General features: G+C 42.0%; 1 protein-coding gene and 1 long non-coding RNA gene across 3 annotated transcripts; one reads left to right on the forward strand and one right to left on the reverse strand.

Moving 5' to 3' along the window:
• Positions 1-4193: 4193 nt before the first annotated feature.
• On the forward strand, positions 4194-13156 carry b3galnt2 (beta-1,3-N-acetylgalactosaminyltransferase 2). Of its 2 annotated transcripts, none has more exons than XM_080287898.1 (12): positions 4194-4598; positions 5148-5274; positions 5689-5789; positions 7727-7953; positions 8207-8302; positions 9286-9396; positions 9514-9592; positions 10073-10256; positions 10591-10716; positions 10912-11071; positions 11152-11208; positions 12166-13156. In XM_080287898.1, exons 1-12 carry the CDS (start codon positions 4490-4492, stop codon positions 12301-12303), a joined length of 1515 nt encoding a protein of 504 aa, XP_080144024.1. In that variant the 5' UTR covers positions 4194-4489; the 3' UTR covers positions 12304-13156. The 2 variants fall into 2 exon arrangements, with proteins under 2 accessions (XP_080144024.1, XP_026046432.1); XM_026190647.2 differs by having other exon boundaries at positions 7754-7953.
• Positions 5268-8620, reverse strand: LOC145419659 (uncharacterized). The gene is made up of 3 exons (XR_013900978.1): positions 8524-8620; positions 7542-7659; positions 5268-5942 (listed from the first exon to the last, which is right to left on the reverse strand). It is a non-coding gene; the product is annotated as an uncharacterized LOC145419659 (long non-coding RNA).
• Positions 13157-19193: the final 6037 nt, after the last annotated feature.

Genomic DNA, 19193 nt, shown 5'->3' on the forward strand with positions numbered 1-19193 from the left:
ATCTGATTCAGATTAAAGCCCAGAAACGGAAACCGTATCTCACAGTGAATAATTTCCGCTGCACTCTCAGTAAGAATGAGGCGGCCGCACGTCGCGTTCTGCTGCAAAAAAATGAGTGGACTGTTTTTTTGAAAGGTGCAGAGCTAATGTTTCAACAGCCAGATGAGTTCTTCGGGGTTATCACTGTGCAAACAAGCCCTTAAGTCAAGAATTATTTATGAATCTGCCACCTTCTGCCCACTCTAATGCATTCTAACTTTGCTTCTCGGTTTGATTTGCTCTTTTCTTTCGAATCTGAAAAAGCATCAGTTAATCCTGCAGCTCTCTGCAGGAATAGATATAAAATATCATTATTATTTTATTTTTTTGCAGGACATCTTGTTCCCTTCAGCAGTCTCTCTTAATTTCTGGGCATGTTTCCTGAGCCTGATTCTTTTCCTTCTTTTCTTCTTCCTTTTTGCCTGTCCTAGAGTGAATGGCGAGGCCTTTGACATTAATACCAAACTGGAGGCCTGCATGTTTCTCTGCTCCTTTTTGACAGCCTCCTCTGTTTCCGAGGGACCGTCAGTCTCTTCGAGTGTACAGTATGTTACGGTGCCAACTTCTGTGGGAGCGGTGTGATCTTCACACTGTGCTTCCCGGAGCCTTTTCTTTTTCTGTTCTGGGTTTTTTCTCTTTTGGAAGAAAAAAAGCACACTGTCGAAACATTTCCTTTACATGGTAGTTGAATAGCATTTGCTGATTTTTATGATGACTTGTTCTGATCGTTATTAATATTGTTATCAGTAGTATTAACGAATATCTGTTGCACAGCACTGACAGCTACATGACGTGCAGTGCTCCTAAGCCTGTATGATACGTAGAGAAAAAGAACGTTTATAAATCATGCAATTATTGATACTATCGTGAGTATTTTTTAAAAACAGCGCTGAGGGTCGTTTACATAATGGGGTCCCTTTTTTCTTCTTTTCTTTCTTTTATTTGGAGGTTCAGGCTTTTTGCATCAAGGTTTCTATCATCGAAGGGGAGGGTGAGTGGGGACTTCCTTTTTGGTACTTGAATAGCCATTGCATTAGGAATCGGTCTCTGATACTGGACCGTAACAAACGCAGACTCAATTGTCTTCAGGATAATTATCGACTTTATTTCCTATCTGAAAACCTGAGCTGACCTCAGGACACTCTCGCTGACCTCATCTCAAGGATGGTGCCAAAATCTGAAAAGAAATACGACGGCTAGAGATGAATATTGCATGGATTTATTTCTATTTATAACAGAACTATTATGATATGAAATATTGCCTGTTCATTGACTTTTCTGGGTGCTACTCTGCACATAATAATCTCCCTGGAGTCCGGATATGTCAACAACGTGCAGCTGTATTCATGAATGGTATTATTGTTTTTTTGGGGGGGGGAATAAATAGCATTTACATAGCAGACTTTGTAAAAATCCTTTGACGGATCAAATGAATTAAAAGAAAACGGCAACCCACAGTGTGCTGTGTCTTCAGTATTTTTCTCTCTTTCTGGCATCTGTCTGATCACACCGACAACATGCTGCAAATCGTTCTGGGTCTCGCAGAGGAACATCGTGTTTCGGTGTGTATTGGAGACCTCCTGTGGCTGAGCTGAACCATGGGCCATCTGGATGCACTCTTGTGTTTTTTTTTTAAAAAAAGAAAAGGATTACGATTCAGTTCAGCCTTGGCCAGTTTGCCTTCTATTCTGCAAATCTAAAGCGGGAGGGCATTACATGTGCTGGGTGACAGCACAGTTTGCACGAAGAACGGCCTCGATTTTTATGATTCGAGGTATCCGCGGCTGACATCAGCATTCACGTTGTCTGCTGTTGCTCCTTCATGTCTCCATCCATGCATCCATTTACATCCTCACTGGGGGAATAGGCCAAAATTACAACTTTCCACCTAATTTAGTTGATAGTGGTTATTTTATTTTTAGCCACTTTTCACTGCACTTCATGGTCTGATGATCGGGTCAGAGGCAGAATTGGTCTTTTTTTTTTTTTTTTTTTTTTTTTTTTTTGGACAAACAAGGAAATCAACTCTTGCGTGTTGATATTATGAGAGACAGCAGTTATGATTTAATGCACAGCACTGACAGTTTTGATGAATGACACTGAGAAGGTGAATACTGGTATCTCTTATTGATTTTTTTTTTTTTTTTTCTTCGCCCGGTTGATCCCAAAGGGCTAGGATGTAACTAAGAAGTAGTCAGTGTTATAGTTTTTCTTTTCTTTCTGGTTTTTTTTTTTTTAAGGCTTGGGACCAGCTGTGCTGTGGATTATCTACATTTATTTCACATTTAAACCCCAGTGAGAGGCAAAGTTTCTCAGTCAGCATCTTACAGTGAATGATGGGCTCCTCCATGAATACGCTTCTGGTTTCTAAAGTTGAAACGCTTTTGTTTTTCCACAATCTGAATAATCTTGATCTCTGTCAATCTACACCTTAAATCTCTTGGCAATTATATTGCTTAAATTTAGTTGTTGGTCATGGCTACATCAAAGTTAAGAAAAATCCTTTTGCTTGTGGAAACGATATGCGCTATTGAGAAGACAAATGGTGTACCCAAAAAAAACCCCCCTAAAATTAGGTCCCTGCATCATTGCAGGCACATTGTTCCCATGTGGGACCTGACTGGATAAAAAGAAACTTTTATAGATGTGGAGGGAAAGTACAGTGATTCCTGAGTGGGAAAAGATGAGAAACACAAGTTGGAATAGTATAAATAGAGTATGAACTCCACATATAAATAAAAAGTGAAATGTGAGAGACAAACAGCAGACTCTGATAGACGAGGGCTGGAGAAGCCACAGCATTGCGGGATGTTTGGATGGGTTTCAAGAACCCCTGAACATGCTATGAATAGCCTTTTCCTTTCAAATGAATAATGTGTTGCGGGGAGAGAACTAAATCATCCTAATGAGTAGATCTATGAATAAGAGTCCAAAAAGAATTATATAATGCACAGGAAAGTAATTATCCCTGGGGCAGAGGGTTATCTAATATTGGGTATCTGCACTGGAGCAATTTTCCAAATTGAGCAGTGAGGCCCCCAAAGTCTACCAGAATAGTAATAATTCCTGATAAGATTATTCATCTACAGGCACAGCATGGTGTTCTGCAGCAGCTTCTCAATGAATTCTGCTCAGGGCACTGACATGCAGCACATTGCAGTGTTTCCCCGTCACATTATTTTTTTCACTCCGAGGGGCAGTAAGGTCTCTGAAATGGCACTTGTGAAATGCTGGAATTCCATTAAAATCAATACAAATAAAATGTTTACAAGCACTATAGAGGGCTTGTTTGTTTTTTTTTCTTCAGTGGGGTGATCCATTCCTCCTCCTCCGGGAAAACACTGGTGCTCTCCGAGTCAAAAGAAATCCTCCTCAAGCGTTCGTCTCCATGCACAAAAGATTCCATTTAAATGATTTATGTGCAGCACAGGGGAACAGCTTTTGATAAAGTTGCGCTCTTAATGCTAGAACACATCACCTGGGTTTAGAGAGGATGAAATGATTCATATGTTAATTTTTGTCTTTGCTTACAGTGTTTTCCTCACTTTACTGTGTGGAGTAAAGGAAAACAAACCTACCAAACTGACATGTCTTTATGTGATAATCATGGGATGGGACGCACCTTTAGTGTTTTAGCGTTTCATTTGTTTTAGGGACATGGGATAAAATATTTAGTGAACATACTTAAATTAACATACTCTTGACTTTAATATGATTTGAGTGGAAAATAAAACAGCACGAGGCTGATTTATTTTTAATGGAGACACATTAAATGCTAGAAAGTGTTGCCTGCTGTTGTCAACACATTTATCTTTGTACACAGTATGATGGAGGAAAGGGAACCGGACCACTGTATCACATAAAAACTTTTTTTTTTGGCCCTAAATATCCAGTATTTGTCACTCTAATTTGCATCTTTTTTTCCATGCTAGTCTAGCTAAGTAAATGTACTAGATACATGTACTTTATAGTTTTATTTCACTAGCTAGAGTTTTAAAAAGTAATGTAATACTTAATATTTTTTAAATACTATTACTATTAATCCTACAAATAATAATATTGATAATAATGAAGCTATGTCAAAAGAATAAAAGTAATTTTATTAAGCTGAGAAAGGACCAGAACATACATTTGTATGATTTATTATTTTTATTATTAACCTAGAGAACTGCTATATCAAGTTTAAGGCTCGTTCGATTGGCTACAGGGTTGAACTTCACCTCCCAGAGTGCACCGCGGTAGGGCTCCTCGTCTCCCATTGGTCTCGCTCATCGAGCAGCGGAGGCAGACATGAGGCAGTGGTGAAAGCCCGGCGGAGAGCTGCGGAGCTGAAATGAAGCGCACACACGGAGCAGCTCACACCGCGCAGCACCGTGCGGCTCGAGGAAGGTAGGTAGGCTCCGCGCCGCTAAAGCTGAAGGCTGCTCCGGCTGAATGAAGGGCTCCGTCCATGCGGAGGCTAGCGCTCTTTCTGCTTCCCTGTGCTGTCGCCGTCCTGGTGCACTTGTGGTTGGCACAACGACCCTCCTCCGCCCCGCTGGACAACAACACATACTCGGGTACTTTTTTAGCCACTACCCCGGGCTTTTACCTCCTCAGCTTCGCAACTTTTTTTCCTTTCGAGCGGCTGGTTAACTTTGCCTTTACCGCCCCGGTGTGGTAGTTTGCTAGTTAGTGTGTGTGTGGACAGGTAGTTAACGGCAGTGACTGTAATGAGTGTTTTCTAATGTGTGTTTTACGGAGGAAAAAGAGGTGAATGTAACATTTGAATAGTGCGGGGCGTTGCTGGGATAGTCCCTCGCCGTGTTACAGTGCAACTACTGTGCTCCGTGGCTGCTTGAAGCGGGTTATCACTCATTATCAGCCCTCACGCTGGCTGTGTGAAGCGGCTTCACCATCAGATCAGTGTAGACTAACTACCTTTTAATGCACGAGGACATTAATCTTCACGGGGTGCATCGCAGTAAGTCACCGCAAACTGAGTATGAGAGGAAAACAGGTCTGGTTAGATTTCTTTTTTTTATCCATATGTTACATCTGCCCTTACATTTTGAGTACTCTGCTGTTGTGTGAGGTCATCTTCAGTGAAATGTCTGTCTCCAATGCAGATGAGCCATTACCTTTCTATGAAGTTTTGGTGGGGGTGCTGTCAGCAAGACATCATTATGAACTGCGACAGGCGATAAGAGAGACCTGGCTGGGATACCTCAGACACCACCCCCACTTCCAGCACAGGTCAGCAGGCTGGACCTTCAACTTCACAGCTTTTCTGTTTGTTTTGATTTGTCTTGCCTTCCTTTTTCTCACTATGTCAAATTCATATAGTAGAGAGAAAGGGAGGGGGGGTGAAGCCAGCAGCAGCTGGCAGCAAATAACTGACAGCCCCATCAAGCCTTTTATCTTTACCTGACCAGCGGCCAATATTGTTCTCTTTCATTCTTCCTCTTTGTCCATTTCCTTCTCATTGAGCGATCCTAGCACAGATAAGGTGTGATGGCCTTTAAGCAACCCCCCGGTAACCATGGCAACGCAGGGTGGATAGATGGACAAGCTTTAGAAATCTTGTAGCCGAATATTGCACAAACGGGGGGATATGTCACAGTGTTTGTGGTGTTGTTACATATTTTTTTGTTGTTTTCTCTCATCCAGAGTGGGGGTGAAGTTTATCGTGGGGGAACATGGGTGTCCTATACCAGAGGATGACCGAGAAGATCCTTACTCCTGCTCCCTCCTGAACTTCACCGAGCCAGGTAAAAGAGGGGGGAAAATAGAAAAGCAAAAGAGGGGAGAGGCATCTGACTGCAGCTCTAATTCTCCCGGCAATCTGTTGCTTGCGTGCGCGGTCGTCAAAGGGGAGCGGAGGCAGGATAACAGCAGAGGAGTCGAGAGAATGAGAAGAATGGCTGTTGAGAAAAAGAGTGAAACACCTTTTTATTCATGTGTTCCCACAGCTCAAGGACAACTTTCTCTTCCTTTTGTATATCTAAGGCCAAAGCAGAAATGCTCACTGCTGCAGGGCTGAGGGAAGAGGAGGTGGGGTAACTAGAACTGCTTAACACTTAGAAAAGTAGAGCTGCACAAAGAGCAGACACTATATGAAATAATTTAACTCCCTCGCAGTCAGTTTTGAACATTGGCAGTAATTGTTAACGTCTGTCGCCTTCGCCGAGCCCGTCCACTTGAGCCGGCTTTCTCCACTTTTACTGGCGTTAAGCTGCCTTCATGGAAACATAATTACAGCTCATCAGAATGGGCTTTTCACACAGTGGCCTTTGGGGTCATGGCAATGCGTTACATATATATTTATTTCTTTCTTTTTTTGTTCCCCAGCCCTTTCTCTTGCCCTCCACTGCGTTAATGGCTGTTGGTTGTTGACGTGATTTGCTTCAGAATGGCAGGCAGGCTTTGGGTGCGCGTGATGCTCCGTGTGATTGGAAGAGAAAGAGGCAGTGGCAGCTTTTTAAGCACAGCCGGGGTACCTGACGTAGGATTCAGGTCAAAACGAGCGTTAAGTGGACAATTAATTGTGGCGCTGAAATGTGTTTGTTTGCTCTGCGTTCATCACAGCGATTTTTTTTTTTTTTTTTTTTTTGGACTACAATAAGGTGAATGCTAATTAGCTTCTCAGAGCAGTAATCCTGCTGCCGGCAGAAGGTGTGTGTGTGTGTGTGTGTGTGTGTGTGTGTGTGTGTGTGTGTGTGTGTGTGTGTGTGTGTGTGTGTGTGTGTGTGTGTGTGTGTGTGTGTGTGTGTGTGTGTGTGTGTGTGTGTGTGTGTGTGTGTGTGTGTGTGTGCTTTGAATCCAGGAGAAATAGTGAGATATTTAATGATGTTTTGAGATTTCAGAGCTGATATAAACACTACAGCATGAGATGAATGGACTGATTGACATGTAATTAAAGATTTTTGTCTTTGCCTTTGAATTCTGAACTATTACAGAAAACAAGCACTTTAAAGACACTGAGTTCTTTTTTTTGTGTGTGTTATTTATTTATGTACTTATTCTTTTTTTTTAGACTGAATGTTCATCCACTAGCCAGTAATAAAAATAATGGTTTGATTTATGATCTATTTAATGAGCCATGCCCAATGCAGCCTATAGTTGGTGCTTGATATTGAAGTAATTGCCCATAAACACCCTTAGCGACAGAAATGTAATGATAAAAATGTATGATAGTTTGATAATCACATTTTTGTCATGTTTCCGGGGAATAAAGCATCGATCAAAATGATTTGTCTATTGTCTCTTAGTGGTAGCACAATCCTGCGGCTCAGTCCCATTCAGCTAACGTGAGAAGCGTTTGGCGTGATAAAACCTCTGCTCCTCTTCGCCTCTAATTGTCTTTATTTTGGAAGGAGCTGTAGAAGTTGTGTAGACTGCACATAAAGTGAAAGCGGGGCAGGGGTGGGGGGGGCTTCGCAGCTTCGCTTTAACAGCCTCGATCTTTTCATTGATCTCTCGGGTAATAAACTGCTCTTTTGTAATTAAGAGAGCACGCTCACAAGCAGGGGCTCGCTTTGAAGACAGCCGTCCTGAAGAAGCGGCTCCTCAAAGTGCTGATGGTGTAGCTTTCCCAGAGTCCGCCGCTTTTTCCGAATGCTTTCTCTCGTCTCTTCATCACTAGGAGAAAAAAAGAAAGATAGTCAGCATGTTGGGATTGTAATAAATTTCATGTGTGCTTGTGCAGTGACTCGCTGCCCTCTCTGTGTCCCAGCGGCAGGCCGGGACGGAGAGATGGAGATTGTGACGGTGTCTGATCCCTCGCTGCTCGCCCCCTCCGACGTGTCTGCCATCGCCCTGGACTTCAAGGTGCTCCACCCGGTGGTGATAACCCGGCTAGGGGTGTTTCCCAGCGGGACCCGAGCCGAGCTTCAGAGCAACGTGACGGTGAAGCTTCTCCAGCTGGACCAGGAGGTAACGTGGCTTTGGCCTGTGAGCATAATGCATCGCGTATGCTGCGTTTCTGTGGAGCTCGGTAGAAACGCAGCCCGAGGGCAGCTGGAGGACTCTGTGCTGCTGCTGTTTGTTGAACAAACTTCAGCTCATTTTAGAGTCCTGCTGTTGACAGAGCAGTGTGTGGCTGTGTTCAGTATGGAGGACGGCATCTCTGTGAATTCTTTATGGATAAAAAGTTTGAATATTTCTTTTTTTGCACTTTCTTCTTCAGGAGGCTGTGGTTACTGCTCGCTTCAGCTCCATTAGCACGGGGACCTTGGTGAACTGGATGTGGTACAAACCAGTGGAGCAGTTCATCCTGCCGAAGGTCAGTTTGTCGCTGATCCTCTGAGCTGTAGCCACGACTAAAGAAAAATGGAGTAAAAGTCCTCCAGTCGGGAATATAAGTCTTCAGAAGCTGTTTTAGTTTATTCTATTTTTTTTAAGTACTAGAAAGCTACTTTCAGCTGCTCTTATTCACAACGGGTCACTACAGCAGGTAGCTCTGCATATTTGATTTGACAGATTTGTTTTAATTTATTTTTTAACCTGGATTTTCTTGATGCAGCCACAAAGGGATTTGTGTCTCCTCCTGGAATCAAACTAGGGATCTTTGGGTTGTTTTCATTAGCTCTGCTTGGGTTGATAACTGTGGAGGAGACGAAAAGAGAAAAACACACGAGACTTATGGAAGTTCAGGAGTTTATAAATTTATTTAACAGAAGGGATTTATCATTAATGTGAATGGGTGCCACATGCAGATTTAAAGAGGTTAACCCCCCAAATCAGAGGAGGACACATGAAGGCATTCATGTGTATGAGCTCACTCACTGAGGATGATGTTAAATAGAATAAGTATCTGTTTGGAGAGCCAAATTTTGGAGAGCCTCGCTTCATTTTGTCCTCTTATATTTATATAACGGTGACCTCGCGCTGAATTTGATGTTTACCTTTGAATAAGTAAACATCCCCAACCTGAACTGATGCAGAAAAGCAACACATCAGTGCATAAAAAAGTGTTTGATGCTCACGATGTCCTGGCTTTAACACGCACCGCCAAGCGAAAGCCGTCCCCGTGTCTGCACGTACGCCTGGCGGTGATGTCAGGGGTACAAGAGTACACCGGCACATCGCTGCAGCAGAGGCTAGGTTCAGGGGATGTTAAATTAATCTTTCATTAACATTGTAGCGAAGCATAATGTAATCCACTCTAAAGTTTCCAAGTCTGCAGTGTCCTTGATGGTAGCTAATTACATCATTCAGATGAGATGGCGTTGGACAGCACACCCATAACATCTGTCTTTATTCCAGGGGTTTGAGGGGACGCTCGTCTGGGAGAGTCTCGACTCTGCCGCACTGACCACAGTCAACTCCTCCTCCGTGCAGCTCAGTGATGGAGGAGGCGTCCTAAAGATCTCTTCTGTATGTGTTCGCACACAGTATCTAGAAGGAGATATATGAATAACGCACTCTCATTCCTCTTTCAAGTTTCCAATAACTTAAAACTTTTTTTTTTTGCTCTTTTTCTTGGAGTTGCAGATTGCAGAGGGGATATTGCCTCATAGAAGTGCTCTTGGATTTCCTGGTTTGGCTGGAGGCTTCACATTTACTATCTATGGTTAGTCCTGCAGCAGAATAAACTTTGCACTTTTTTTATATGATAATTGTGTGATCAAAGCCACATTTTTAAAAACAGACCAGATGTAAGAGCTCGAAAAACACCGCTCACCGTGCTGCAGGCTTTTTGTATATGTTCCAAATAGAAAATAGCATTTTCATAGCCTCAACACCCGGCTGTTCCAGTATTGATTTTACCTACATGTGTTTGCATTTTGAATCTTAAGAGCAGATTTGGTGTAAATCTGTGCAAAACAAAATTAAATCCATCATTCAGCATCTCTGAAGAACCGAACTAATGGTCCATTGTGCCAAACGTTATCATTTTTTCATATCGTTTTACTCGATGGTAATTAAAGTTATTATACCTCAAGCGCCTTAGGTTATTAAAAAATTTGGGCTGAATAAATATAATATTTGCACAAAAACTATTACAACTTTTTCTCTGATTACCCCGAATGTTTTCCTCACTCTGCGTCAGATGGAGACGGTCTGTCAGAGCTCCTGCGGGGCCGCCCAGCCAGGATGGAGCGCCATGCCTCCAGGCTGAGGGAGGAGGATGCCACTTTGCAGGAGGAAAGCCTCAGGCATGGCGACATGGTGTTCGTAGATGTGGTAGACACCTACAGGAACGTGCCTTCCAAACTGCTTCAGTTCTATAAATGGTATGCCAAGTGCTAATGACTCGATTCTCTGTCTCCAAATTGCCTGGGCCCTCTGAGGAAATCAGCAACCTGAAATGAAAGTGTGCCGACGCCTCAAAATGTCTCACTGTTAAAATCACGACTGCAGTTGCTCAGTCAAGAAGTAGAGTTCTGAGTCATCAGATAAAGCAAAATACACAGAGTGGTCTTAAGCTGTGATGTGATAAGTGTTATACTTATTTGCAGACCTCCTGCCCTTCATGCTCGCTGGTATTTGAAAGTAAATCCACTCTGGGATATTGTATAAAATCAGAGGGTGGGCTTTAATTAAGGCTGCATATTCCCTCTCCGGCAGGTCTGTGGGAAACGCTGACTTTAATCTACTGCTGAAGACGGATGATGATTGTTACATCGACGTGGACTCTGTATTAATGAAGATTGACCACAAGGGTCTCAAACGCAGCAATTTCTGGTGGGGGAAGTAAGTACAGTTCGGCGTCCGGTACTGTTGACAGCGTATACTTTGTGTCCACTTGTGTTTACAGTTTAACTTCAGTGCGCTGTCAGCTGAGTTTTGGAGCGAAGAAACGGGAACGCTGTGCATGGTTAAAAAGCTGATAGGTCACCTGAAATGGAGACTGTATTTGATGATGATGTCTCTGCCATCCTGACCCAGTTTCAGGCAGAGCTGGGCAGTGGATCGCATTGGGAAGTGGCAGGAGCTGGAGTACGCGAGTCCAGCCTACCCGGCGTTTGCCTGCGGCTCTGGCTATGTGGTCTCTCGTGACCTGGTCCAGTGGCTTGCCAACAATGCAGAGAAACTGAGGGCCTACCAGGTAGAGTACGAATGCTAAATAAGAGCGTCCGACGTTCATGATCATAACGTGAGCAGCCCATCCTGGATGTCTCGTTGCAGGGAGAGGATGTGAGCATGGGGATATGGATGGCAGCTGTTGGGCCTCAGAAATATCAGGTGAGAAGCTGAATGGTATGAACTGCCAGCTTTAGTAAAACATAAATGATTTGTTTTGCTTTATTATCAGTCTAACACTGGCATAAAATACAACTTAGCCCAGTGCTTTCACTTTCCCTTATCAACGTCAGACTGATAAAGGTCAGCGTCTGGCATTAAGAAATGTTAGAAAGGTACAGATATGAATGTGTTTAATGTGTACATTTTTCTTAGAATATAAATGGCAGCTGAATTCAAGCTGTAAATATAAATGGTACTTAAATTTACAGCAATATTGATAAGATACTGTGTATTAACACATTGTTTTGTTTTTTTATATGACTTAGAGCTGTTAAACAATGTCAGACAAAGAGAAAAACAAATAATAATAATGGATTGGATTTATATAGCGCTTTTCAAGGCACCCAAAGCGCTTTACAATGCCACTATTCATTCACTCTCACATTCACACACTGGTGGAGGCAAGCTACATACTGCGTAACAAAAAGAAAACTGCACTCTTTTGTACTCACTATTGGTCCTCTGAGCTTCATTAGCCAAACTTTAGCATCTCACTAATAGGCTCTGCAAGCAAAAGACACAACGTGAAATAAAAATGTGAACTGAAATGATAAAACCCCCTCTCACCCTTGAGTTTTTTAGTCTTCTAAGCACGTACAATTTGATTTCTGTGGAGAAAAAAAAGTGCAGCAAAGAGGCATGAACATTTATGATTGTTTTTCTCTTACCAGTAATTCAATATGCGGTTTGCTTTACAGCTTAACATTTTTATTACGAGCATGCGGCAAAAAAGCTTTGCTAGTGGAGTCGCAGTTTAAAGGCGTAATTGTGTTAACTGGTTTAATGTTTGTAACCTGGAGCATATCAAAATAAAATACTGCCAATTTAACCCGAGAGAAATGTGACCCAGCGTCCGTCTCATAATTAAATAAATTTTATTCCCCTTCCTGTTGCCAGGATCCCGGCTGGCTGTGCGAGAAGGAGTGCTACCTGGACATGCTGTCGTCCCCCCAGCACACGGCCAAGGAGCTGCATGTTCTGTGGGATAGGAAAAGAGCCTGTGGAGACCCCTGTGGATGCCCCTGGGACCACTGAATGTGGTTCACACTACACTCACTACGTGACACTGTGGGTAAAATGCACTCGACACTAGCTGTCAGGTCATTTTCTGTAATATTTTTTTCTTAAAACACTAAACTGAGCCATTGTCAGTTACTAGAATTATGATTATTATATTATAAAAAAAAAACACTTAGATTTGGAAATGTGGGACACTCTGTAGGGAAAATAATGTCAAACTTTGCAGGTTCGTAATATTAACAACATAAACCATTTGCAGCTTAAAGAAAAAAAGACCTCACCTTTAGCTGTAGCATCCTGCCGGTATTTGTATCATGAAGTCGGTTATTAAATGTGAAAATGTCAAAATGTGGGAAGACTGCAGATGAAAAGATGCTTTATTAATGTAACTGTCAGGGATGGTACAAGAACCATGTGCAATACCAGCGTGTGAAGGTCATCATGTTCAGGGTGATTGCTGTGAGACTGAGTACTTTATTCTAATTGTTGGTACTCTGGAGACAGAGCTGAACCTTTTTTTGGTTTAATGCAGATATTTGATGGCGTTTTAACGATGATTCCTCTGCATTGCTATGTTTTGTAAATTTATTGTCTGAAGCTTTTCATCTTCTTTACTGTTTGTAGGTTTATGATGGGCTTTCTCACAGACGCACACACAGTTTGTACTGTAATTGTTATTGTGCAGATAGTGATGTGGCCTTACTGTATTTGTTAGGCGTCATACTGTACCTATGTTAACACTTGTGATATTAACAGATTTTTTTGGGGAACTTGACAAAGCAGTTGGAGCGACTGTGGAATAGACTCACTCGTTTAACACGGTTTTATGAAAGCCTCCTCAAAGGTAATAAAGAACATTTAAGAGAGATTAATGGCTCACTTGTTGTTTATTTTGGGAACGATGAACGCAGTAAACTTGGGGGCGCTGCTGATGCTGCTGTGCTCAGTCCACACTGGATACGGACCACACAGGTCCTTTTTTTCCCCACTTAAAAAGGAACAGGAATCCTATTCTTCTCCTAAGAGAGTAACAGCGCTGGAGTTTTGAAGCAGAGGATGTGTTGGCACCAAACTGATCAGTGTTTTCATGTAATCGATAAGACCAAGGCTTCTTTGGACACATGCTTCTTTTAGGGGGATCTGTTTGTTTAGCCATGTGATTGATGCTGAGTCCCCACAATTAGATTTCCTCCCTGTATATTTTCTTTTTTTTTTAATTAATTTATTTTTTGGGGTAAATAATGAAAGATGATGCTGAATGTTTTATTAATGGAGGACAGTTTGAGTCGTTTGTTTTATTTAGGCCCGTCCCACCTGCCAAGAAATCTGTTCCTGCACTTAACTTGACATTCGAGCAGGCATTCCTCTTCTTCTCCTAACCACCCTCCTCCTCCCTCCCATCGTATCCTTTCGCCTCCTCTCTTTCACTGAGCAGCATGATAACAAAGTCATATCCGCATCTGTTCCACTCTCCAGCATAGATAAGCGCGGCGTTTTCCGCCCCATCAGCCTTTCTCGCTGATTCACATCGAAGCCCTTCATTGTGAACTGGGAGAAGCGTGGAAATGACACACTGACGGGAGGGGAAAAAAAGGTCACTTCTGCTTTCCGTGCCGATGATTCTTTAGGGGAAGAAGTTATTAAATTTGTCTAAACTTTGATGAGCGCTGGAGGGATACTCATGCAAAATGTTTAAATTATTAGCTCTAGAGATATTCTTCATCTCCTCTGAATCCTTTTATTCGAGTCCTGTCCTCACCAGAATCTGTCATCGTGTGAAACAAATTGTTCCGTGTTTACTGTCAGATTGCAGTTATGTATTACACTTTAAATCTCCTCAGGCTTTTCTATTATTATAATAATTTAACAGCTCGGCCGTATTTCCTGAGTGTTTTCTTCCGTTACGTTTGCCACTGTTAGTTTTCAGAATAACGTGTAATTATGAACTTCCTCATATTTGGAGGGAAGATGAGCTCCTGTTTGGGCTTAAGCAAGAGATAGAAGGTACAAAGTGATGTCGTCTAGGGGGAACACTACTTAAGAATTCCTTGTTTTTCCGAGCGATCAATACTTGTGAACATATACGCTCTCAAGGCTGGACGCTTAAAGGCTAAAGAAGCCAAAGTGTAAAAGTGCCACAGCAGTAAAACGAGCGGAACGAAAAGATCTCAGCTCATCTAACTGACCCAGAATCTGTGATTCATTCATACGTTTGATATTAATAGACCCCACACGTTCTGAATTGTTCTATGCCCTCAAGCGTGTATGTAATCTTTTCTAAGTGACGACAAGAGTACAATTCCCTGAACTACTGACTTCTTTCACTCTATTAATATTTTGCCATGAAAGTGCAATCATCCGTTTAGACTGTGACAAGTGCTGCTCAGAGAAAATAGAAGGAAGTTGGGCGCTAGAGTTAATTGTATTTATAAAATCCTTTTCATCGTTAGTCTCACCTCTTCCAAAAACTCATCTTCTCGTGGTGCAGAGTGAATACGAGAATGTGTTGACATTACAAATCTGAGTCTCATTTTCGGGATGGGTTTGGCAGACACTTAATTTTTGCTTGAGCAATTTAAAGATTTCTTTTTTTCCCCTCTGAGGAAACCCACACAGGCCAGTCTGAGTTTATACCTACAATTTCACACAGTTACAGAATTGTTACAATATTTTTCCTTGCAGCTGAAGTTTTTATGTTGCTTTGGGTATATTTGGACTCTTGATACTGATGCTTCAGCAGGTCAGAATTTTAATGTTGGTTCATTATTTTTGGCTATTTCAACTCTTGACCTGCTACTTTCAGTCATTTCATTGATTACTTTTATCCAAACTAACTGCTGATTATTTTCCTTTTAATGTATCTGCCTATTTTAATTTATTTCAGCTATACATGTTTCTATTATCTACAGTCTCCATGTACATCATTGGAGCTTTACGAGTACAAAGCTGCACCCTGCTTTCAGAATTGCTTTAATTCTTCATGGCAGATCCAGCTAGGTTCTGGAAACATTCTAATAAATGTTGGTCCATATCGACTTTATAACATCACCCATTTGCTGCATATTTGACAGCTTCACCTGTCCTGTTCCACCACATCCCAGAGGTGCTCTATTGGATTGAGATCTTATTACTCTGGAGGCCATCTGAAACCAGTCTGAGAATATTTGTGACATGGAGTGATCCATGATGAAAGCAGCCATCAGAAGATGGGTGCACTGTGCTCATAAAGGGTTGGGCATGGTCAGCAACAGCAGTAGTTTGTGGAGTATCACCTGCAAAAGCAGAAATATTGAGGTGTAACATTAGCATTTAAATGCTACATTTGGTGACACCATGAGTGCAGTGGGTATCTGGGTTGATCTCATCATCAGCAAATGTGTTTTAATTTGAAAAAGATTTTACTCCAAACTGTGAGGCCATGAACAAAAGGCAAAAATAAAAGATGTTGATATGGAATTTGAAATGGTAAGTAATTACAATTCATTCCAACATTAATCCCCGGTGACAGTAATAACCCGTGCCTTTTGTTTTTCACACCTTGGCTCGTGTGATTACTCACATCACATGATCAGTGGGTCTGTGGGTTCAATATTCATGACCCTTCAACATTTGCTATTGGAGTTAAAGGAGCCCGTTGGATAAAACAAACTTCAAGAAGTCCAGTTGTCTCTTTTTTTTTTTTTTTTTTTTTTTTTTAAAAAGCTCTTTAGACCACCTTGACCTGGATGACTGAGAACCTGCAAGTACAGCTAATTACACTTTGTCACATCCAAAATAACAAAATGACCCTTTAAGCAGACAGATTTGGAATCATGTAGCAGTGTATCTGATTTTACCTACATTAGAGACTATATTAAAACCTACCTGTTGTTTTAAACTGAACTCGCCTGGATTCAGATGAGGCACAGCTGTCTCAGATCTCAGGAGCTTACACTGTGCTGAGAGCCATGCATCTGCATACTTATTTACACATTTCTGTCAATCAGCCTCCTCTTCCTCCTCTCTGTGCACTAAAACGAGGGGGAAATCATTTATTCATGACACCCGGCATTCCAAAACCAGCATTTCTGCCCGACTCTGATTCGCAGGAATGAGGAGATATTATTAGATGCACAACTATGTCCTAATGGGGCAACGGTTTCATTCCCAATTTGAAACCGCGCTCACGTCTCTCTCTGATTTCCATGGCTTCTACAGCGTCTCAGCCTGGCGAGGTTATGACTGCCCCCCCCACCTTTTTTTTTTTTCTTCTTTTTCCAAACATTTGCAGAGCGCAGCTGTGAGACGTGTGTGACACATCGGGTGGAGGGCGTCGTCCAGCTAATCCATTACATTGATAAAGCCGTGGAAATGCCGAGTGAATCGCGAGTTTCATAAGCCCACTTGACCCCTGCTGCAGTAACGCGGCAGATTTACCGTGATAGTGTTTGTGAGAGATAATTAGTAGAGCCATTACTGAACCATTACTGACAGTCATTCTGTCTTAAGAGGATCGTGAATTAGCTCATTGGTCTGATGATGATGAGATTCTTGGAAACCACTCAGTCATTTAATGTAACCTGATGTGACACCATGTGTGCAAGAAATGCCACGATGTCAGCTCAGTGAATAGTTTCTCCCCCTCAGTTCAGCATTAAATGGGCTCTCCTTCTGTTTAGGATTGCACTTGATGGATTTCTAAAAGAAACTCTGCGCTTTAGAGGATGACTTTTGCTCCCTGCGAGTCATGTAATGTAGCTCAAAAGCATGTTTGTAGACTTCACCTACCTGATGAACGCTACATTTATTTTTAAACCCCACCTCTTGCCCCAGTTTGTAAGACTGGATATCTGTCGTTATGTGTAATCTTCAAATCAAAGCAGAAATGACCCCGGTGTCTCTGTTCCCTTCAGACAGCGCCGTATCTGCACATGGCCATGTCGAGCTCAGAAGACAGATTTATATAAGCTACAGTGATTGCATGCGGAAACAAGTGAGCACTTTGTTGCTCCTCTTTATCCCCGATAAGACATCAAGACGCAGTGAGGGTTGTTTTTTTGGGGGGGGGTTTTGCAAGCGACTGAGTGCTGGCAGAATTATGCATGAGAACATGTTGTTCTGGGATCGGTGACATGAATATTATAAAATGAAGGAAGCTTTTTATGAAATCCATGAATCAAGTGGTTTTAAAAACATCTACAAAGAAAGCCCAACTTTACATCCACATCAAATTGACCCTGCTAACAGGAAGTGTCTGTAAAACTAAAACCAAGTGTGGGTTATTCTTCCACTGTTGTCCAAAGGTTATTGCCAAAATATCAGCGTGCCACCAGAGTGACATGTTTTCTTTTCATTACTATGAAGTCTGAGACTGTGGTTTCTTTTGTGTCAGCCCAGCCTGGAGCTATTGACTGCACACCAAATCTGCAGTCGATGGTGGTCCCCAACAATTGGCCAGGAGTTTTAATAGTTTTTCAGGCTTTTCAGAGAATGAAAGACCAGTTTTTCAAAGTGTCAACGGACAACTTTTCCCTCCCTCTGCTCGCTTTGCAAAGATTGGATCATTTTCTCTTGGGCAAACCTGCTTACTGTTAAGTAAGCAGGTTTGTCCACTTACTGATTAAACCGAATATCTCATTTGGATCCTCCCAAGTCTCAGCTCTCTACAATCATATGAACGCTTGTCTGAGGTTAACTGCTGTTTAATGTTTGGTTTCTTTTCCATGTTTTTAACTTCCTCTGTCAGGATGGCTCTCGTCTTCTTTTGTTTTTTTTATTCCATCACAGAGCTTCTAGTAACCACTAGTTCAGGCACCTGAGGAAAGCTACTTGTAGTTGCAGAATCAAGGCTTCATTTTTCTGGGAAGTTTTCTACAAGTGGCAGACACAGCTGCATGAAAGAGGCTTACAGAGAACCAATCTACGGTAAATGCTGATGGTTGATTATTCTGTAGCCACTGGGCCGTGAACATTTATCACACAGTGAGAAGTTAAAGCAAAAACAAAACAAAAACGCTGAACACAGTGGTAGTAGTTTCGGGAGGGCGAACATTGTAGATTTTTGGTCATTTCAGGGGATTTTATGACTGTGTTCACCATGTCGACTGTTTTATGTCACAGAAGCCACTGAGCGGTCATGTGGGTGGTTTTCTTCGGAGTCTACTGTGGAAAATTTTAATATCCTGCCAGGTGCTTCAGTGAAGGACTGCAGTGGTTCTGCCAGCTCAGAGGTGCAAATGTGTGCAAGGTGAAACCTCCAGCGATCGCGTGAAAACTTACCCACATAGTTGAGCAACAAGAAGAATATAGAAGCTAATGGTATGATTCAATTCAACAGAATCACCAGAAAGGCAGTGGAGTACACACGGTGCCCGATATTTACATTTTCAGAAACAAGGTTTTAAATTTTTTTTTCTCTTGTTGTCACAAGAATATTTATGAAATATCCATCAGAGTGCTACCAAGCAACACAGATGTGTAAAGCACGGCCCAGTGATAAATAATCCAAAGCTTGCAGAGGATGAAGGAGACAGTGAGCGAGCACAAAAGCTATTCTGTTTTGCTCTCAAACAGAATTCAGACACCGTGGGTGAGGAAAATCAATCTAGTCAACCTAGAGAGCGCGAGAGAGCGAGGGGGAGAAGAAATGAGAACCGTGAGAGGCTTTGATTATTGTGATGGACTTAAGTCAGCTCTGCGAAAGCCACTTCATACATCTCCACTATTTATCAAATCAGAAATGCATTTGCATCACATTTTCCTGCACTTGCGGCTGCTTGGAAGGCAAATTAGCAGAGGCGCCGGTCCCACAGATTTATAAAAAAATGGACATTTTGATTAATAGATGCTTTTTTTTTTTTTTTTTTTTTAGTGAAACCATAATTCAATCTTAAGGACACGTAATTAATTGAATTGCAGCTGTCAAG

Source organism: Astatotilapia calliptera, chromosome 13 (genome assembly GCF_964374335.1).
Source record: "Astatotilapia calliptera chromosome 13, fAstCal68.1, whole genome shotgun sequence".
In the NCBI taxonomy this organism is placed as follows: domain Eukaryota; kingdom Metazoa; phylum Chordata; class Actinopteri; order Cichliformes; family Cichlidae; genus Astatotilapia; species Astatotilapia calliptera.